The 23,251-nt window shown below is 46.5% G+C and overlaps 1 protein-coding gene across 1 annotated transcript in view; it reads right to left on the minus strand.

Moving 5' to 3' along the window:
* Nucleotides 1-5,529: 5,529 nt before the first annotated feature.
* Nucleotides 5,530-23,251, minus strand: part of LOC124018254 (epsin-3-like) — a 62,933-nt gene continuing 45,211 nt past the window's right edge. The window contains exons 9-14 of the mRNA XM_046333520.1: nucleotides 19,239-19,661; nucleotides 18,934-19,155; nucleotides 14,353-14,563; nucleotides 12,608-12,772; nucleotides 7,167-7,409; nucleotides 5,530-6,458 (exon numbers count right to left, since the gene is read on the minus strand). Of these exons, the coding sequence (XP_046189476.1) occupies nucleotides 6,169-6,458; nucleotides 7,167-7,409; nucleotides 12,608-12,772; nucleotides 14,353-14,563; nucleotides 18,934-19,155; nucleotides 19,239-19,661 (1,554 nt within the window). The 3' untranslated portion in view covers nucleotides 5,530-6,168. The remainder of the gene's footprint in view (nucleotides 6,459-7,166; nucleotides 7,410-12,607; nucleotides 12,773-14,352; nucleotides 14,564-18,933; nucleotides 19,156-19,238; nucleotides 19,662-23,251) is intronic.

The raw sequence follows: 23,251 nt of genomic DNA on the forward strand, positions 1-23,251 counted from the left end.
GTCCGAGATTTCTGAGTTCCCAGTTGCTTTGAACGCACTGAAGTCCGAGATTTCTGAGTTCCCAGTTGCTTTGAACGCACTGAAGTCCGAGATTTCTGAGTTCCCAGTTGCTTTGAACGCACTGAAGTCCGAGATTTCTGAGTTCCCAGTAGCTTTGAACGCACTGAAGTCAGAGATTTCTGAGTTCCCAGTTGCTTTGAACACACTGAAGTCCGAGATTTCTGAGTTCCCAGTTGCTTTGAACGCGCTGAAGTCCGAGATTTCTGAGTTCCCAGTTGCTTTGAACGCGCTGAAGTCCGAGATTTCTGAGTTCCCAGTTGCTTTGAACACACTGAAGTCCGAGATTTCTGAGTTCCCAGTTGCTTTGAACGCGCTGAAGTCCGAGATTTCTGAGTTCCCAGTTGCTTTGAACGCGCTGAAGTCCGAGATTTCTGAGTTCCCAGTTGCTTTGAACGCGCTGAAGTCCGAGATTTCTGAGTTCCCAATTGCTTTGAACACACTGAAGTCTGAGATTTCTGAGTTCCCAGTTGCTTTGAACACACTGAAGTCCGAGATTTCTGAGTTCCCAGTTGCTTTGAACGCACTGAAGTCCGAGATTTCTGAGTTCCCAGTTGCTTTGAACGCACTGAAGTCCGAGATTCCTGAGTTCCCAGTTGCTTTGAACACATTGAAGTCCGAGATTTCTGAGTTCCCAGTTGCTTTGAACACACTGAAGTCAGAGATTTCTGAGTTCCCAGTTGCTTTGAACGCACTGAAGTCCGAGATTTCTGAGTTCCCAGTTGCTTTGAACGCACTGAAGTCCGAGATTTCTGAGTTCCCAGTTGCTTTGAACGCACTGAAGTCCGAGATTTCTGAGTTCCCAGTTGCTTTGAACACACTGAAGTCCGAGATTTCTGAGTTCCCAGTTGCATTGAACACACTGAAGTCCGAGATTTCTGAGTTCCCAGTAGCTTTGAACACACTGAAGTCAGAGATTTCTGAGTTCCCAGTTGCTTTGAACGCACTGAAGTCCGAGATTTCTGAGTTCCCAGTTGCTTTGAACACACTGAAGTCCGAGATTTCTGAGTTCCCAGTTGCTTTGAACACACTGAAGTCCGAGATTTCTGAGTTCCCAGTAGCTTTGAACACACTGAAGTCCGAGATTTCTGAGTTCCCAGTTGCTTTGAACGCGGCATAAGTGACATCATTGTCACGGAACTTGGAATGATGTCACCGCCAACTGGAAAGTGAGGGTGTGCTGTATCTCACGCCGTCACACATGAATCCTGTTGGCGAGAAGATGTCCTCATCCTCATGATCTCAGCACACCAAGAATGATGCTGTCATTCACATGGCATCACGTCTTATTGAGGAGGCCTGATATGAATGGCATCACGTCTTATTGAGGAGGCCTGATATGAATGGCATCACGTCTTATTGAGGAGGCCTGATATGAATGGCATCACGTCTTATTGAGGAGGCCTGATATGAATGGCATCACGTCTTATTGAGGAGGCCTGATATGAATGGCATCACGTCTTATTGAGGAGGCCTGATATGAATGGCATCACGTCTTATTGAGGAGGCCTGATATGAATGGCATCACGTCTTATTGAGGAGGCCTGATATGAATGCTTTTATGGCTGGAATATCATGCCTGTATTTATTGTCAGCATTCTGTATAGAGTATCTGTATAGATACTGTATAGAGTATGTGTATAGAGTATCCGTATAGATACTGTATAGAGTATCCGTATAGATACTGTATAGAGTATCTGTATAGATACGGTATAGAGTATCTGTATAGATACTGTATAGAGTATCTGTATAGATACGGTATAGAGTATCTGTATAGATACTGTATAGAGTATCTGTATAGATACTGTATAACCAGCAGTTGTTTTTAAAGGCTGAGGGAGAACACTGTTAAACAATTTGGTTAAAGTATTTCCAAACAGGGAATAATCATGTGTGGAGTAGTGTCTTCGATGTAGCCTAACTATACTGGAGTAGTGTCCTCGATGTAGCCTAACTATACTGGAGTATTGTCCTCGATGTAGCCTAACTATACTGAAGTAGTGTCTTCGATGTAGCCTAACTATACTGGAGTATTGTCCTCGATGTAGCCTAACTATACTGGAGTATTGTCCTCGATGTAGCCTAACTATACTGGAGTAGTGTCCTCGATGTAGCCTAACTATAGTGGAGTAGTGTCCTCGATGTAGCCTAACTATACTGGAGTATTGTCCTCGATGTAGCCTAACTATACTGAAGTAGTGTCTTCGATGTAGCCTAACTATACTGGAGTATTGTCCTCGATGTAGCCTAACTATACTGGAGTAGTGTCCTCGATGTAGCCTAACTATACTGGAGTAGTGTCCTCGATGTAGCCTAACTATACTGGAGTATTGTCCTCGATGTAGCCTAACTATACTGGAGTATTGTCCTCGATGTAGCCTAACTATACTGAAGTAGTGTCCTCAATGTAGCCTAACTATACTGGAGTATTGTCCTCGATGTAGCCTAACTATACTGGAGTAGTGTCCTCGATGTAGCCTAACTATACTGGAGTATTGTCCTCGATGTAGCCTAACTATACTGGAGTATTGTCCTCGATGTAGCCTAACTATACTGGAGTATTGTCCTCGATGTAGCCTAACTATACTGGAGTATTGTCCTCGATGTAGCCTAACTATACTGAAGTAGTGTCTTCGATGTAGCCTAACTATACTGGAGTATTGTCCTCGATGTAGCCTAACTATACTGGAGTAGTGTCCTCGATGTAGCCTAACTATACTGGAGTAGTGTCCTCGATGTAGCCTAACTATACTGGAGTAGTGTCCTCGATGTAGCCTAACTATACTGGAGTAGAAATAGAGTAACTGTCATATAGGTGTATGGAAATACAATAACTGTAATAGGTGTGTGTAAATACAGTAACTGTCATATAGGTGTGTGCAAATACAGTAACGGTCATACAGGTGTGTGGAAATACAGTAACTGTCATATAGGTGTGTGTAAATACAGTAACGGTCATACAGGTGTGTGGAAATACAGTAACTGTCATATAGGTGTGTGGAAATACAGTAACAGTCATACAGGTGTGTGTAAATACAGTAACAGTCATACAGGTGTGTGGAAATACAGTAACTGTCATATAGGTGTGTGGAAATGCAGTAACGGTCATACAGGTGTGTGGAAATACAGTAACTGTCATACAGGTGTGTGTAAATACAGTAACTGTCATATAGGTGTGTGGAAATACAGTAACTGTCATACAGGTGTGTGGAAATACATTAACTGTCATACAGGTGTGTGGAAATACAGTAACTGTCATATAGGTGTGTGGAAATACAGTAACTGTCATACAGGTGTATGGAAATACAGTAACTGTCATATAGGTGTGTGTAAATACAGTAACTGTCATATAGGTGTGTGGAAATACAGCAACTGTCATACAGGTGTGTGGAAATACAGTAACTGTCAAACAGGTGTGTGGAAATACAGCAACTGTCATAGGTGTGTGGAAATACAGTAACTGTCGTACAGGTGTTTGGCCTCCAGGGGGCAGACAGACATTGTGTAGAAAAATCAACTCTGTGAAGAATGTGCTTCTCTAAGCATTCAATATGTAGAAACAGTCCATTATAAAGTGTTTGGTATTACAATCTAGCTAGGCATATATTATATTATATATATATATATATTACACACAGTCATGTATTAACAGATGTAAAAAAAGGTTGAATGATATCAAAGCGACAAGTCAAGAAATATCCTATTGATCAACATGATCATGAAATAAAAGCTGTAAAATATGAATGAATGCAGATGCCAGGCGTTGTTATTAGTTCCCTCATATATTATATTATATTTGACGATGACAATCAGTGTTTCACAAGTAATGACCACAGCAATGAGAGAGGGAAAATAATCACGATATCAATTCATACAGTCTAATATGCGTTGCTTTATAAGGGTCGAATGCTAGCTTCCTAACTTCCATTGAATTCAATTGAATTTCCACTTCTCCCATTGACATCAATGCAAAACTCAACTTGAAGTGAGAGCGTTAGGATTTGCCCCCTATAGTGAGTCCTGCAGTGGTTCCGGTCTCTTGAAAAGCAGATTTCACTCAGTTATCCCTCAAAAGGGCCTCCAGTTCACTACAATACAATAGAACTACCTTAGAATCTCTCTCGCCATCACCGCAGCTTCATTCCAACAGCAAACCATCCTTTTACACGAGAACCCAATCAGATGGAGCCTTACTAGGCCTAATGTAACAAAAGGGAAGCTTAAAACTCAAGCGTTCATTATGTGGATGTGGGTTGGCTGGCGTCTCATCATCGGCGTGGAATGTTCTATGCCCGTTCTCAGAAATCAGAGTTGTAGTCGGCGCTAGGAATCATTCTGAACATTTGCAGATAGAAATAGATTGAATAGAGCCGACACACTTCCCTTATTCTATCTGGCAGACAATCATATCTGTTCTACACGATACATTTCTATCTGAGCATTCTGTAACGTTACATCCTCCTGAACAGACTTGTCCGAGTTATCCCCTGGGGCATCATGGGAGAGATAATAGGAGAGAAAGAGCCAACCAATGAAAGCAGTCCAGAGAGCGGATCGACCAATCAGCATAGAGCAGTGCGGCAGGAACAGTGGGCGTCCTGTCCCAGTGCATTGTGGTCCGTCGGTCGGAGAGATAAGCAGGCATATCTGGTGTACAATCAGTTCAGTGCTGGATCAGGAGCAACAGTGCGGAGCCAATCAAACTAAAGTATGCAGCAGAGTGGGCGGGGCATGTGACTAGGTAAGAAGCAGTTGGAAAAGCAGTTAACTAACCTGGTCCCACATCTGTTTCTGCTGTATAGCCAATCACCCATAGGAGTTGGCAGGACAGCACAAACAGATCTGAGACCAGGTTAGTGCAGACACACTCAATCTGTAAAGTATTGCTAATTACTTTAACATGGAAACATCTTCACCTACTGTGCTTTCTATAGCGGAGGATGAGCTTGGGCATCGGCGTGTATGTACAGTATCTGTCATGGCTTAGGATTAGGTTACTATAGACCTAAACACGTTCTGGGAATATTCTTCTACCTCTCGTTCCTCCTCCATCACTCCCTTCAGCAGAGAGGAGTAACAGGACAGGTTGTGGTAGAGCAGACCAGAGCAGAGGCCTCTCCATCACTCCCTTCAGCAGAGAGGAGTAACAGGACAGGTTGTGGTAGAGCAGACCCGAGCAGAGGCCTCTCCATCACTCCCTTCAGCAGAGAGGAGTAACAGGACAGGTTGTGGTAGAGCAGACCCGAGCAGAGGCCTCTCCATCACTCCCTTCAGCAGAGAGGAGTAACAGGACAGGTTGTGGTAGAGCAGACCCGAGCAGAGGCCTCTCCATCACTCCCTTCAGCAGAGAGGAGTAACAGGACAGGTTGTGGTAGAGCAGACCCGAGCAGAGGCCTCTCCATCACTCTCTTCAGCAGAGAGGAGTAACAGGACAGGTTGTGGTAGAGCAGACCCGAGCAGAGGCCTTCACTCCCTTCAGCAGAGAGGAGTAACAGGACAGGTTGTGGTAGAGCAGACCAGAGCAGAGGCCTCTCCATCACTCCCTTCAGCAGAGAGGAGTAACAGGACAGGTTGTGGTAGAGCAGACCAGAGCAGAGGCCTCTCCATCACTCCCTTCAGCAGAGAGGAGTAACAGGACAGGTTGTGGTAGAGCAGACCAGAGCAGAGGCCTCTCCATCACTCCCTTCAGCAGAGAGGAGTAACAGGACAGGTTGTGGTAGAGCAGATCGTAGCAGAGGAAGCAATCTAAGGGTTACAGTACTAAAGCCCAGAGAAAAACAACAGCAAAATAACAACTTAAGGGGATTATCAGTTCTGTCTGAATTCCAGTTGTTGAGTCTTGAGGTTTGATTGACAGAAAATAACCTAATAAGAGTCATTTCTATTTCCTCTGTTCCATCCACCAGAGATAGAGGACAGACAGACCAACATGAATTGCCGGCCGTGCGACAGCTGGGTGGGCGTCCTGTCACATCTGACTACAAAACATCGACCGTCATTTTCTTGAAATTTTTTGCCGATTCCACATGTTGAATCGTCACCGCTCGTGGACACCCAGCAGGTCACCAGCAGGTCTTCCATCGTAGCGGTTTCAGTTCAGATGGACAGACATCACAGGAAGGGATTCTGACTGTGCTCCTCTCCCAGAGACGAGATGGAGGAAAGAGGTAACAGGGGCTGTGGCAGCCCAGGTATGTCCAGGGCTCCATGGGTGGGCTGGGTGAGGGAGGAGGGCAGGCTGGCCGGCTGGTGGCTGGCGGGCAGGGGCAGAGAAGCACTGTAGGGCAGGGAGGGAGGACCGGAGGGGGGGACGGGGGACGTGGAGCTGGGACGCATCTGATTCAGAGTGAGACGAGGCTGTTCACTCTGGAACGGGTTGAGGGGAGATGGAGTACTCAGACCTGGAGGGGGAAGGAGATAGGGGAGAGAGAGCAGGGGGGAGGAGATAGGGGGAGGAGATAGGGGGTGAAGGAGGTAGGGGAGGAGAGAGAGCAGGGGGGAAGGAGATAAGGGGAGGAGAGAGAGCAGGGGGAAGGAGAGGGGAGGAGAGAGAGCAGGGGGAAAGGAGATAGGGGAGGAGAGAGAGCAGAGGAGGAGGAGATAGGGAGGAGAGAGCAGGGGGGAAGGAGATAGGGAAGGAGAGAGGAGAGGGAGGAGAGAGAGCAGGGGGGAAAGAGATAGGGGAGGAGAGAGAGCAGGGGGGGAAAGAGATAGGGGAGGAGAGAGAGCAGTGGGGAGAAGAGAGAGATGAAGAGGGGGGAACAGAGAGAAAGTCAGTAGAAGCACTTTTAACCATTACACGTTAAATGTTTAAATACTTAACCTGCGCTTAATCATTAAGTTTGTCCAGTAAGCTGCGATAGGATCAATGGAACAGTCCCAAAAGTGTCAACTTCAACCTGAAATTGCCCCAGGTCTGAGTAAGTGACTGAGTAGCACTTTACTTGTAAATTGGATGGGGTACATGGTTTTCTGTAGAGCAGGGATATGATTGGCTGTGTTCACCTGAGAGGAAGGGGTTCTTGGTCTGTGAGTGAGTGACTGTTTCAGTGTTCACCTGAGAGGAAGGGGTTCTTGGTCTGTGAATGAGTGACTGTTTCAGTGTTCACCTGAGAGAAACGGGTTCTTGGTCTTGGCTGGGGGGTTGGCTGGTATCAGGCTGTCCAGATTGACCAGGGAGGCCCCTGTGGGCCCCAGGAAGGACTCAGGGGTCCGGCATGTCCGAGGGCTGGGGACCCCCAGACTGTCCCCTATACGAGACAGGTCAAACAGCTCCGGGCTGCCCTCACCCTCACCTCGACTGTTCAGGCTGAAATTACCTCCGTCCATCGCCTCGTCAAACAAGTCACCATCTAATGGAGTACATAAATATATGTTTAAATGTTCAAATACGTTTAGAAATATACACAAAAGTGTTCAGACCCTTTGACCTTTTACACATTTTGTTAAATTACAGCCTTCATTTTTAGAAATTTAACAAAATGTGTAAAAATATATTTTTTATATAAAAAACAACTATACCTTATTTACATAAGTATTCAGACCCTTTACTATGAGACTTGAAATTGCGTTCAGGTGCATCCTGTTTCCATTGATCATCCTTTGAGATGTTTCTATAATTTGATTGGAGTGCACCTGTGGTAAATTCAATTGATTGGACATGATTTAGAAAATCACACACCTGTCTATTTAAGGTCCCACAGTTAACAGTGCATGTCAGAGCAAGAACCAAGCCATCAGGTCGCAAGAATTGTCCGTAGAGCTCAGAGACAGAAATGTGTGGAGCACAGATCTGGGGAAGGGAACCATGTCTGCAGCATTGAAGGTCCGCAAGAAAACAGTGGCCTCCATTATTCTTAAATGGAAGAAGTTTGGAAGCACTAAGACTCTTCCTAGAGCTGGACGCCCGGCCAAACTGAGAAGGGCCTTGGTCAGGGTGGTGACCAAGAACCCGATGGTACTCTGACAGACCTCCAGAGTTCCTCTGTGGAGATGGGAGAACCTTCCAGAAGAACAACAATCTCTGCAGCACTCCATCAATCAGGCCTTTATGTTTGAGTGGCCAGACGGAAGCCACTCCTCAGTGAAAGGCACATGACAGCCCGCTTGGAGTTTGTCAAAAGGGACCTAAAGACTCTCAGACAATGACAAACAAGATTCTCTGGTCTGATGAAACCAAGATTAAATTCTTTGCCCTGAAAACCAAGCGTCACGAGGAAACCTGGCACCATCTCTACGGTGAACCATGGTGTTGGCAGCATCAAGCTGTGGGGATGTTTTTCAGAGGCAGGGACTGGGAGACTTTTCAGGGTCAAGGCAAAGATTAACGGAGAAAAATACAGAGAGACACTTGATGAAAACCTGCTTCAGAGCACTCAGGACCTCAGACTCAGTCACCTTCCAACAGGACAATGAATCTAACCACACAGCCAAGACAACGCAGGAGTGGCTTTGGGACATGCCAGAGCCTGGACTTGAACTCAAACGAACATCTCTGGAGAGACCTGAAAATAGCTGTGCTGCAATGCTCCCCGAATACAGGTGTGCCAAGCTTGTAGTATCATACCTAAGAAGAATCAAGGCTGTCATCGCTGCCAAAGGAGTTTCAACAAAGTACTGAGTGAACGGTCTGAATACTTACAGTACCAGTCAAACGTTTGGACACGCCTACTCATTCAAGGGTTTTTCTGCATTTTTACTATTTTCTGTGAAGCATGGAGGAGGAGGTGTGATGGTTTGGGGTGCTTTGCTGGTGACACTGTCTGTTATTTATTTAGAATTCAAGGCACACTTAACCAGCATGGCAGCGATACCACAGCATTGTGCAGTGATACGCCATCCCATCGGGTTTGCGCTTAGTGGGACTATCGTTTGTTTTTCAACAGGACAATGACGCAATACACACCTCCAGGCTGTGTAAGGGCTATTTGACCAATAAGGAGAGTGATGGAGGGCTGCATCAGATGACCTTGGCCTCCACAATCCTCCAAACTCAGCCCAATTGAGATGGTTTGGGGTGAGTTGGACCACAGAGTGAAGGAAAAGCCGCATATGTGTTCAGCATATGCGGGAACTCCTTCAAGAATGTTGGAAAAGCATTCCTCGTGAAGCTGGTTGAGAGAATGCCAAGAGTGTGCAAAAAATTTCTTTAACACTTTTTTTGGTTACTACACTGAAATGTTCAACCTGTCCCTGACTGAGTCTGTAATACCAACATGTTTCAAGCAGACCACCATTTTCCCTGTGCCCAAGAACACCAAGGTAACCTACCTAAATTAATACCGACCCTTAGCACTCACATCTGTAGCCATGAAGTGCTTTGAAAGGCTGGTCATGACTCACAACACCATTATCCCAGAAACCCTAGATCCACTCCAATTTGCATACCGCCCTAACAGATCCACAGATGATGCAATCTCTATTGCACTCAACACTGCCATTTCCCACCTGGACAAAAGGAACACTTATGTGAGAATGCTGTTCATAGACTACAGCTCAGCGATCAACACCATAGTGCCCTCAAAGCTCATCACTAAGCTCAGGACCCTAGGACTAAACACCTCCCTCTGCAACTGGATCCTGGACTTCCTGATGAGCCGACCCCAGGTGGTAAGGGTAGGTAACATCTGCCACGCTGATCCTCAACACAGGGGCCCATCAGGGGCTCAGTCCCCTCATGTACTCCCTGTTCACCCACGACTGCATGGCCAGGCACGACTCCAACACCATCATTAAGTTTGCCGACAACAAAACAGTGGTAGGCCTGATCACCGACAACGATGAGCCAATAGGGAGGAGGTCAGAGACCTGGCCGTGTGGTGCCAGGATAACAACCTTTCCCTTAATGTGATCAAGACAAAGGAGATTATTGTGGACTACAGGGAAAGGAGGACGAAGCACGCCCACATTCTCATCGTTGGAGCAGGTTGAGAGCTTCAAGTTCCTTGGAGTCCACATCATCAACAAAATAACGTGGTCCAAACACACCAAGACAGTGGTGAAGAGGGCATGACAAAGTATACTCCGCCTCAGGAGACTGAAAAGATTTGGCGTGGGTCCTCAGAGCCTCAAAACGTTTGACAGCTGCCCCGTCAAGCGCATCCTGACTGGTTGCATCACTGCCTGGTACGGCAACTGCTCGGCATCCAACCTCAAGGCACTCAGAGGGTAGTGTGAACGGCCCAGTACATCACTGGGGCAAAGCTGCCTGCCATCCAGGACCTCTATACCAGGTGCTATAGATGCTATAGAGGGTAGTGTGAACGGCCCAGTACATCACTGGGGCAAAGCTGCCTGCCATCCAGGACCTCTATACCAGGTGCTATAGATGCTATAGAGGGTAGTGTGAACGGCCCAGTACATCACTGGGGCAAAGCTGCCTGCCATCCAGGACCTCTATACCAGGTGCTATAGATGCTATAGAGGGTAGTGTGAACGGCCCAGTACATCACTGGGGCAAAGCTGCCTGCCATCCAGGACCTCTATACCAGGTGCTATAGATGCTATAGAGGGTAGTGTGAACGGCCCAGTACATCACTGGGGCAAAGCTGCCTGCCATCCAGGACCTCTATACCAGGTGCTATAGATGCTATAGAGGGTAGTGTGAACGGCCCAGTACATCACTGGGGCAAAGCTGCCTGCCATCCAGGACCTCTATACCAGGCGGTGTCAGAGGAAGGCCCTAAAAATGGCCAAAGACTCCAGCCACCCTAGTCATAGACTGTTCTCTCTGCTACCACACGGCAAGCGGTACCGGAGCACCAAGTCTAGGTCCCAAAAGGCTCCTTAACAGCTTCTACCCCCAAGCCATTAGACTGCTGAACAGCTTCTACCCCCAAGCCATTAGACTGCTGAACAGCTTCTACCCCCAAGCCATTAGACTGCTGAACAGCTTCTACCCCCAAGCCATTAGACTGTTGAACAGCTTCTACCCCCAAGCCTTTAGACTGCTGAACAGCTTCTACCCCCAAGCCATTAGACTGCTGAACAGCTTCTACCCCCAAGCCATTAGACTGCTGAACAGCTTCTACCCCCAAGCCATTAGACTGTTGAACAGCTTCTACCCCCAAGCCTTTAGACTGCTGAACAGCTTCTACCCCCAAGCCATTAGACTGTTGAACAGCTTCTACCCCCAAGCCTTTAGACTGCTGAACAGCTTCTACCCCCAAGCCATTAGACTGTTGAACAGCTTCTACCCCCAAGCCTTTAGACTGCTGAACAGCTTCTACCCCCAAGCCATTAGACTGCTGAACAGCTTCTACCCCCAAGCCATTAGACTGCTGAACAGCTTCTACCCCCAAGCCATTAGACTGCTGAACAGCTTCTACCCCCAAGCCATTAGACTGCTGAACAGCTTCTACCCCCAAGCCATTAGACTGCTGAACAGCTTCTACCCCCAAGCCATTAGACTGCTGAACAGCTTCTACCCCCAAGCCATTAGACTGCTGAACAGCTTCTACCCCCAAGCCATTAGACTGCTGAACAGCTTCTACCCCCAAGCCTTTAGACTGCTGAACAGCTTCTACCCCCAAGCCATTAGACTGCTGAACAGCTTCTACCCCCAAGCCTTTAGACTGCTGAACAGCTTCTACCCCCAAGCCATTAGACTGCTGAACAGCTTCTACCCCCAAGCCATTAGACTGCTGAACAGCTTCTACCCCAAGCCATAAGACTACTGAACAGCTTCTACCCCCAAGCCATAAGACTGCTGAACAGCTTCTACCCCCAAGCCATTAGACTGAACAGCTTCTACCCCCAAGCCTTTAGACTGCTGAACAGCTTCTACCCCCAAGCCATTAGACTGCTGAACAGCTTCTACCCCCAAGCCATAAGACTACTGAACAGCTTCTACCCCCAAGCCATAAGACTGCTGAACAGCTTCTACCCCCAAGCCATTAGACTGTTGAACAGCTTCTACCCCCAAGCCTTTAGACTGCTGAACAGCTTCTACCCCCAAGCCATTAGACTGCTGAACAGCTTCTACCCCCAAGCCATAAGACTACTGAACAGCTTCTACCCCCAAGCCATAAGACTGCTGAACAGCTTCTACCCCCAAGCCATTAGACTGTTGAACAGCTTCTACCCCCAAGCCTTTAGACTGCTGAACAGCTTCTACCCCCAAGCCATTAGACTGTTGAACAGCTAATCAAATGGCTACCAGGACTATTTGCAAACTTTTGACTTGTACTGTATGTAAATGTGATATTTCAAACAAACAAAAAAAAATTTGTTTTGTTTTTATGGGGTATTGTGTGTACATTGATGAGATGTTTTTTAATCAGTTTTAGAATAAGGCTGTAACCGAACAAAATGTGGAAAAAGTCAAGGGTCTGAATACTTTCCAAAGGTAGGTAGGTAGGTCTCTGTCTGTCTGTCTGTCTGTCTGTCTGTCTGTCTGTCTGTCTGTCTGTCTGTCTGTCTGTCTGTCTGTCTGTCTGTCTGTCTGTCTGTCTGTCTGTCTGTCTGTCTGTCTGTCTGTCTGTCTGTCTGTCTGTCTGTCTGTCTGTCTGTCTGTCTGTCTGTCTGTCTGTCGCCAGAGATAACCAGTCACCTGTAGGGCTGCCAGTTCGAAGAGCATCTGGAATAGAGAATGGGTCTACTACCCCCGGGGTCTCCCAGGGGGACCGGCTACGCTGCCAAGAAGGGGCGGGGCTACCGGAGGTGGGAGGAACCATCCAGGGAGACTCTATCCCAGCGGGGGTGGGACGAGCCTCTACTGCAGTAACAGGACAGGATAAGGATGTACATTATTACACGTCTATAACAGATCATAAACATGACATTATAGCTACATAGAGCTTTATTAACGTTATTATTTACTAACTGTATCACAGTTTTCTTTAATATGAGGGTGTCTATTGGTAAGAGAATAACTACCAGAGCCTGGAATGCATTGTGTAATCAATTGATTATTGGCCTACAGTAGAGTATGAGTGGTGAGCAGAGAGAGATAATGCTGGAGGGAAGACAGTATGAGTGGTGAGCAGAGAGAGATAATGCTGGAGGGAAGACAGTAGAGTATGAGGGGTGAGCAGAGAGAGACAATGCTGGAGGGCAGACAGTAGAGTATGAGTGGTGAGCAGAGAGAGAGAGATAATGCTGGAGGGCAGACAGTACAGTATGAGTGGTGAGCAGAGAGAGACAATGCTGGAGGGCAGACAGTAGAGTATGAGTGGTGAGCAGAGAGGGAAATAATGCTGGAGGGCAGACAGTAGAGTATGAGTGGTGAGCAGAGAGAGCCAATGCTGGAGGGCAGACAGCAGAGTATGAGTGGTGAGCAGAAAGAGAGAGATAATGCTGGAGGGCAGACAGTACAGTATGAGTGGTGAACAGAGAGATAATGCTGGAGGGCAGACAGTAGAGTATGAGTGGTGAGCAGAGAGAGATAATGCTGGAGGGCAGACAGTACAGTATGAGTGGTGAACAGAGAGATAATGCTGGAGGGCAGACAGTAGAGTATGAGTGGTGAGCAGAGAGAGATATAATGCTGGAGGGCAGACAGTAGAGTATGAGTGGTGAGCAGAGAGAGCCAATGCTGGAGGGCAGACAGCAGAGTATGAGTGGTGAGCAGAAAGAGAGAGATAATGCTGGAGGGCAGACAGTACAGTATGAGTGGTGAACAGAGAGATAATGCTGGAGGGCAGACAGTAGAGTATGAGTGGTGAGCAGAGAGAGATAATGCTGGAGGGCAGACAGTACAGTATGAGTGGTGAACAGAGAGATAATGCTGGAGGGCAGACAGTAGAGTATGAGTGGTGAGCAGAGAGAGATATAATGCTGGAGGGCAGACAGTAGAGTATGAGTGGTGAGCAGAGAGAGAAATAATGCTGGAGGGCAGACAGTACAGTATGAGTGGTGAACAGAGAGATAATGCTGGAGGGCAGACAGTAGAGTATGAGTGGTGAGCAGAGAGAGATATATAATGCTGGAGGGCAGACAGTAGAGTATGAGTGGTGAGCAGAGAGAGAAATAATGCTGGAGGGCAGACAGTACAGTATGAGTGGTGAGCAGAGAGAGAAATAATGCTGGAGGGCAGACAGTAGAGTATGAGTGGTGAGCAGAGAGAGAAATAATGCTGGAGGGCAGACAGTAGAGTATGAGTGGTGAACAGAGAGATAATGCTGGAGGGCAGACAGTAGAGTATGAGTGGTGAACAGAGAGATAATGCTGGAGGGCAGGCAGTAGAGTATGAGTGGTGAACAGAGAGATAATGCTGGAGGGCAGACAGTAGAGTATGAGTGGTGAGTGAATTGGGACTGGCTGTTGAGTTCTTTAGAGGCATGGAGCAGCTCTTACCCAGTGAGTCCCAGGGGTCGGAGGCTGCCCCAGCAGCAGCCTGGGCCTGGGGGAGGGGGTGGTGGAGAGGGGTGCGGACGTTCCCCCCTGGCAGACTCCAGGAGTTGGCACTAGCAGTAGGAGGCACCTCAGATGACACAGCAAACACCTCCACCAGGTCCATCATGGCAGACTGTCCACAGAGAAACAACAAGTAGGTTCTAATCATCAACTTCACTTAGCGTCCCACCTCGTCAACAGCCAGTGAAAAGGCAGGACGCCAAATTCAAAACAACAGAAATCCCATAATTAAAATTCCTCAAACATACAAGTATTTTACACTTGTCACGCCTTGGTCATTGTATTTTGTGTTTTTGTTATATGTTTGGGTAGGCCAGGGTGTGACATGGGTTTATATGTTGTGTTTCGTATTGGGGTTTGTATTAATTGGGATTGTGTATGATTAGGGGTGTGTCTAGTTAGGCTTGGCTGCCTGAGGCGATTCTCAATCAGAGTCAGGTGCTTGTCGTTGTCTCTGTTTGGGAACCTTATTTAGGTAGCCTGAGTTCGCGTTGTATTTTGTGGGTGTTTGTTCCTGTCTCTGTGTTGTAGTCACCAGATAGGCTGTAATTAGTTTCACGTTTCGTTTGTTGTTTTCGTATTCAGTTATTTCATGTACCTTTTCATTCATTAAAGTCATGAGTAGCCTACACGCTGCATTTCGGTCTGACTCTCTTCTTTCAACAGACGAAAAACACAGCCATCGATAGGCAATGACTTGTAAAACTACAAACCTCAGATTTCCCACTTCCTGGTTTCCCACTTCCTGGTTTCCCACTTCCTGGTTTCCCACTTCCTGGTTTCCCACTTCCTGGTTGGATTTGTTCTCAGGTTTTTGAGTTCTGTTATACTCACAGACATCAGTCAAACAGCTTTAGAAACTTCATACAGAGGAGTGTGTTGACTGTTCTGGTTACTGTCTATATGGAGAGGACTATAGTGGTTACTGTCTGTATGGAGAGGACTATAGTGGTTACTGTCTATATGGAGAGGACTATAGTGGTTACTGTCTATATGGAGAGGACTATAGTGGTTACTGTCTATATGGAGAGGACTATAGTGGTTACTGTCTATATGGAGAGGACTATAGTGGTTACTGTCTATATGGAGAGGACTATAGTGTTGACTGTTCTGGTTACTGTCTATATGGAGAGTACTATAGTGTTGACTGTTCTGGTTACTGTCTATATGGAGAGTACTATAGTGTTGACTGTTCTGGTTACTGTCTATATGGAGAGTACTATAGTGTTGACTGTTCTGGTTACTGTCTATATGGAGAGTACTATAGTGTTGACTGTTCTGGTTACTGTCTATATGGAGAGTACTATAGTATTGACTGTTCTGGTTACTGTCTATATGGAGAGTACTATAGTGGTTACTGTCTATATGGAGAGGACTATAGTGTTGACTGTTCTGGTTACTGTCTATATGGAGAGTACTATAGTGTTGACTGTTCTGGTTACTGTCTATATGGAGAGTACTATAGTGTTGACTGTTCTGGTTACTGTCTATATGGAGAGTACTATAGTGTTGACTGTTCTGGTTACTGTCTATATGGAGAGTACTATAGTGTTGACTGTTCTGGTTACTGTCTATATGGAGAGTATAGTGTTGACTGCTCTGGTTACTGTCTAGGAGAGTACTATAGTGTTGACTGTTCTGGTTACTGTCTATATGGAGAGTACTATAGTGTTGACTGTTCTGGTTACTGTCTAGGAGAGTACTATAGTGTTGACTGTTCTGGTTACTGTCTATATGGAGAGTACTATAGTGTTGACTGCTCTGGTTACTGTCTATATGGAGAGTACTATAGTGTTGACTGTTCTGGTTACTGTCTATATGGAGAGTACTATAGTGTTGACTGTTCTGGTTACTGTCTATATGGAGAGTACTATAGTGTTGACTGTTCTGGTTACTGTCTATATGGAGAGGACTATAGTGTTGACTGCTCTGGTTACTGTCTATATGGAGAGTACTATAGTGTTGACTGTTCTGGTTACTGTCTATATGGAGAGTACTATAGTGTTGACTGTTCTGGTTACTGTCTATATGGAGAGTACTATAGTGTTGACTGTTCTGGTTACTGTCTATATGGAGAGTACTACTGTCTGGTTACTGTCTATATGGAGAGTACTATAGTGTTGACTGTTCTGGTTACTGTCTATATGGAGAGTACTATAGTGTTGACTGTTCTGGTTACTGTCTATATGGAGAGTACTATAGTGTTGACTGTTCTGGTTACTGTCTATATGGAGAGTACTATGGACTGTCTAAGTGTTGACTGTTCTGGTTACTGTCTATATGGAGAGTACTATAGTGTTGACTGTTCTGGTTACTGTCTATATGGAGAGTACTATAGTGTTGACTGTTCTGGTTACTGTCTATATGGAGAGTACTATAGTGTTGACTGTTCTGGTTACTGTCTATATGGAGAGTACTATAGTGTTGACTGTTCTGGTTACTGTCTATATGGAGAGTACTATAGTGTTGACTGTTCTGGTTACTGTCTATATGGAGAGTACTATAGTGTTGACTGTTCTGGTTACTGTCTCTATGGAGAGTACTATAGTGTTGACTGTTCTGGTTACTGTCTATATGGAGAGTACTATAGTGTTGACTGTTCTGGTTACTGTCTATATGGAGAGTACTATAGTGTTGACTGTTCTGGTTACTGTCTCTATGGAGAGTACTATAGTGTTGACTGTTCTGGTTACTGTCTATATGGAGAGTACTATAGTGTTGACTGTTCTGGTTACTGTCTATATGGAGAGTACTATAGTGTTGACTGTTCTGGTTACTGTCTATATGGAGAGTACTATAGTGTTGACTGTTCTGGTTACTGTCTATATGGAGAGTACTATAGTGTTGACTGTTCTGGTTACTGTCTCTGGAGAGTACTATAGTGTTGACTGTTCTGGTTACTGTCTATATGGAGAGTACTATAGTGTTGACTGTTCTGGTTACTGTCTATATGGAGAGTACTATAGTGTTGACTGTTCTGGTTACTGTCTATATGGAGAGTACTATAGTGTTGACTGTTCTGGTTACTGTCTATATGGAGAGTACTATAGTGTTGACTGTTCTGGTTACTGTCTATATGGAGAGTACTATAGTGTTGACTGTTCTGGTTACTGTCTATATGGAGAGTACTATAGTGTTGACTGCTCTGGTTACTGTCTATATGGAGAGTACTATAGTGTTGACTGTTCTGGTTACTGTCTATATGGAGAGTACTATAGTGTTGACTGTTCTGGTTACTGTCTATATGGAGTACTATAGTGTTGACTGTTCTGGTTACTGTCTATATGGAGAGTACTATAGTGTTGACTGTTCTGGTTACTGTCTATATGGAGAGTACTATAGTGTTGACTGTTCTGGTTACTGTCTATATGGAGAGTACTATAGTGTTGACTGTTCTGGTTACTGTCTATATGGAGAGTACTATAGTGTTGACTGTTCTGGTTACTGTCTATATGGAGAGTACTATAGTGTTGACTGTTCTGGTTACAGTCTATATGGAGAGTACTATAGTGTTGACTGTTCTGGTTACTGTATATATGGAGAGTACTATAGTGTTGACTGTTCTGGTTACTGTCTATATGGAGAGTACTATAGTGTTGACTGTTCTGGTTACTGTCTATATGGAGAGTACTATAGTGTTGACTGTTCTGGTTACTGTCTATATGGAGAGTACTATAGTGTTGACTGTTCTGGTTACTGTCTATATGGAGAGTACTATAGTGTTGACTGTTCTGGTTACCGTCTATATGGAGAGTACTATAGTGTTGACTGTTCTGGTTACCGTCTATATGGAGAGTACTATAGTGTTGACTGTTCTGGTTACTGTCTATATGGAGAGTACTATAGTGTTGACTGTTCTGGTTACTGTCTATATGGAGAGTACTATAGTGTTGACTGTTCTGGTTACTGTCTATATGGAGAGGACTATAGTGTTGACTGTTCTGTTACTGTCTATATGTTATAGTGTTGACTGTTCTGGTTACTATGGAGAGTACTATAGTGTTGACTGTTCTGGTTACTGTCTATATGGAGAGTACTATAGTGTTGACTGTTCTGGTTACTGTCTATATGGAGAGTACTATAGTGTTGACTGTTCTGGTTACTATCTATATGGAGAGTACTATAGTGTTGACTGTTCTGGTTACCGTATATGGAGAGTACTATAGTGTTGACTGTTCTGGTTACTGTCTATATGGAGAGTACTATAGTGTTGACTGTTCTGGTTACTGTCTATATGGAGAGTACTATAGTGTTGACTGTTCTGGTTACTGTCTATATGGAGAGTACTATAGTGTTGACTGTTCTGGTTACTGTCTATATGGAGAGTACTATAGTGTTGACTGTTCTGGTTACTGTCTATATGGAGAGTACTATAGTGTTGACTGTTCTGGTTACTGTCTATATGGAGAGTACTATAGTGTTGACTGTTCTGGTTACTGTCTATATGGAGAGTACTATAGTGTTGACTGTTCTGGTTACTGTCTATATGGAGAGGACTATAGTGTTGACTGTTCTGGTTACTGTCTCTATGGACACATGCTCCCTTAGGGAACTCAGACCAGGCTGTCCCCCACACTCCCTTGGGGAACTCAGACCACGCTGTCCCCCACACTCCCTTGGGGAACTCAGACCAGGCTGTCCCCCACACTCCCTTGGGGAACTCAGACCACGCTGTCCCCCACACTCCCTTGGGGAACTCAGACCACTCTGTCCCCCACACTCCCTTGGGGAACTCAGACCACACTGTCCCCCACACTCCCTTGGGGAACTCAGACCACGCTGTCCCCCACACTCCCTTGGGGAACTCAGACCACTCTGTCCCCCACACTCCCCTGACTAGGTTGTCCCCCACACTCCCCTGGGGAACTCAGACCAGGTTGTCCCCCACACTCCTCTGGGGAACTCAGACCAGGGTGTCCCCCACACTTCCTTGGGGAACTCAGACCACGCTGTCCCCCACACTCCCCTGGGGAACTCAGACCACGCTGTCCCCCACACTCCCTTGGGGGACTCAGACTAGGTTGTCCCCCACACTCCCCTGGGGAACTCAGACCAGGCTGTCCCCCACACTTCCTTGGGGAACTCAGACCACGCTGTCCCCCACACTCCCTTGGGGAACTCAGACCACTCTGTCCCCCACACTCCCTTGGGGAACCCTTGGGGACTGACAAGGCCATTAGGGAGTTAAAGGAGGGGCAAGACACCAGGGATTGGAACACATTGAAGGAGAACAATGCCAACATACACAACTACACAGACAGGGTCACAACCTACATCAGTGGATGTGAGGACAACAATGCCAACATACACAACTACACAGACAGGGTGACAACCTACATCAGTGGACGTGAGGACAACAATGCCAACATACACAACTACACAGACAGGGTGACAACCTACATCAGTGGATGTGAGGAGAACAATGCCAACATACACAACTACACAGACAGGGTGACAACCTACATCAGTGGACGTGAGGAGAACAATGCCAACATACACAACTACACAGACAGGGTGACAACCTGCATCAGTGGACGTGAGGACAACTGCATAACATCAACTACTTTTCTATCACACAGCAATAACAAGCCATTGTTCAGTGGTGAGCTTAGGGCTCTTCACAGTGCCAACGAGGAAGCCCACAGGCTCTCCGCTCTGCCAAAGACGACACAGGAGCAAGACCAGTGTCCTCTATGGAGAGGCCAAGATAAAGCTACAGTCAGGAATGAAGTCAGCCAGACAGCAACAGTTCTCCAGCAACAACAACTCATCTGTAAGCTAAACCAGTTCTACTCCAGATTTGACTCACAAAAGCCCCTCATTGCAGAATAAACTAAACCAGTTCTACTCCAGATTTGACTCACAAAGGCCCAGTCTGCCCTCCCCTTCCCCCAGCCTGTCCCAGTCTGCCCTCCCCTTCCCCCAGCCTGTCCCAGTCTGCCCTCCCCTTCCCCCACCCCTGTCCCAGTCTGCCCTCCCCTTCCCCCAGCCTGTCCCAGTCTGCCCTCCCCTTCCCCCAGCCTGTCCCAGTCTGCCCTCCCCTTCCCCCAGCCTGTCCCAGTCTGCCCTCCCCTTCCCCCAGCCTGTCCCAGTCTGCCCTCCCCTTCCCCCAGCCTGTCCCAGTCTGCCCTCCCCTTCCCCAGCCTGTCCCAGTCTGCTCTCCCTTCCCCCAGCCTGTCCCAGTCTGCCCTCCCCTTCCCCTAGCCTGTCCTAGTCTGCCCTCCCCTTCCCCTAGCCTGTCCCAGTCTGTAGCCTATCCCAGTCTGCCCTCCCCTTCCCCCAGCCTGTCCCAGTCTGCCCTCCCCTTCCCCCAGCCTGTCCCAGTCTGCCCTCCCCTTCCCCTAGCCTGTCCTAGTCTGCCCTCCCCTTCCCCTACTGTCCCAGTCTGCCCCCCTTCCCCTAGCCTGTCCTAGTCTGGTAACTGTTATGTCCCAGTCTGCCCTCCCCTTTCCCCAGTCTGCCCTCCCCTAGGTTATATAGTCTGCCCTCCCCTTCCCCCAGGTAACTTTATAACCTGTCCCAGTCTGTTATTAGCCTGTCCCAGTCTGCCCTCCCCTTCCCCAAGCCTGTCCCAGTCTGCCCTCCCCTTCCCCCAGCCTGTCCCAGGCTGTCCTCCCCTTCCCCTAGCCTGTCCTAGTCTGCCCTCCCCTTCCCCTAGCCTGTCCCAGTCTGCCCCCCCCTTCCCCTAGCCTGTCCTAGTCTGGCCTCCCCTTCCCCCACCCAGTCCCATGGTGTGGTAACTGTTATATACTGTAGGTTATATAGAGTGGTAACTGTTATATACTGTAGGTTATATAGAGTGGTAACTGTTATATACTGTAGGTTATATAGAGTGGTGTGGTAACTGTTATATACTGTAGGTTATATAGAGTGGTGTGGTAACTGTTATATACTGTAGGTTATATAGAGTGGTAACTGTTATATACTGTAGGTTATATAGAGTGGTGTGGTAACTGTTATATACTGTAGGTTATATAGAGTGGTAACTGTTATATACTGTAGGTTATATAGAGTGGTGTGGTAACTGTTATATACTGTAGATATAGAGTGGTAACATATACTGTAGATATAGAGTGGTGTGGTAACATATACTGTACCTGTTATATACTGTAGGTATATAGAGTGGTGTGGTAACTGTTATATACTGTAGGTTATATAGAGTGGTAACTGTTATATACTGTAGGTTAATAGAGTGGTGTGGTAACTGTTATATACTGTAGGTTATATAGAGTGGTAACTGTTATAGACAGGTTACATAGACCACAACAACACAGACTACTAGACCACAACAACACAGGTTATATACTAGACCACAACAACACAGACTAACTGTTCCACAACAACACAGACTACTAGACCACAACAACACAGACTACTAGACCACAACAACACAGACTACTAGACTCACAACAACACAGACTACTAGACCACAACAACACAGACTACTAGACCACAACAACACAGACTACTAGACTACAACAAATGGCCCCCTATTTCCATAACAACACAGACTAAAGTAGTGCAATATAAGGGAACAGGGCCCTGGTCTACTAGACCACAAGAAACCCAGACAACACAGACCACAACAACACAGACTACTAGACCACAACAACACAGACTACTAGACCACAACAACACAGACTACTAGACCACAACAACACAGACTACTAGACCACAACAACACAGACTACTAGACCACAACAACACAGACTACTAGACCACAACAACACAGACTACTAGACCACAACAACACAGACTACTAGACCACAACAACACAGACTACTAGACCACAACAACACAGACTACTAGACCACAACAACAGAGACTACTAAACCACAACAACCCAGACTACTAGACCACAACAACACAGACGACTAAACCACAACAACACAGACGACTAGACCACAACAACACAGACTACTAGACCACAACAACACAGACTACTAGACCACAACAACACAGACTACTAGACCACAACAACACAGACTACTAGACCACAACAACACAGACTACTAGACCACAACAACACAGACTACTAGACCACAACAACACAGACTACTAGACCACAACAACAGAGACTACTAAACCACAACAACCCAGACGACTAGACCACAACAACACAGACTGACTAAACCACAACAACACAGACTAAACCACAACAACACAGACTACTAGACCACAACAACACAGACTACTAGACCACAACAACACAGACTACTAGACCACAACAACACAGACTACTAGACCACAACAACACAGACTACTAGACCACAACAACACAGACTACTAGACCACAACAACACGTCTACAAACTGGACATGGATATATGAGTCCAACACATCACTGACTCCACACATACTGACTCCACACACACTGACTCCACACATACTGACTCCACACATACTGACTCCACACACACTGACTCCCACATACTGACTCCCACACACACTGACTCCACACACACTGACTCCACACATACTGACTCCACACATACTGACTCCACACACACTGACTCCACACACACTGACTCCACACACACTGACTCCACACACACTGACTCCACACACACTGACTCCCACACACACTGACTCCCACATACTGATTCCCACACACACTGACTCCCACACACACTGACTCCCACACACTGACTCCACACACACACTGACTCCACACACACACTGACTCCACACACACACTGACTCCACACACACTGACTCCACACACACTGACTCCACACACACTGACTCCACACACACTGACTCCACACACACTGACTCCCACATACTGACTCCACACACACTGACTCCACACATACTGACTCCACACATACTGACTCCAC

This window comes from Oncorhynchus gorbuscha, unplaced genomic scaffold (genome assembly GCF_021184085.1).
Source record: "Oncorhynchus gorbuscha isolate QuinsamMale2020 ecotype Even-year unplaced genomic scaffold, OgorEven_v1.0 Un_scaffold_454, whole genome shotgun sequence".
Lineage (NCBI taxonomy): Eukaryota > Metazoa > Chordata > Actinopteri > Salmoniformes > Salmonidae > Oncorhynchus > Oncorhynchus gorbuscha.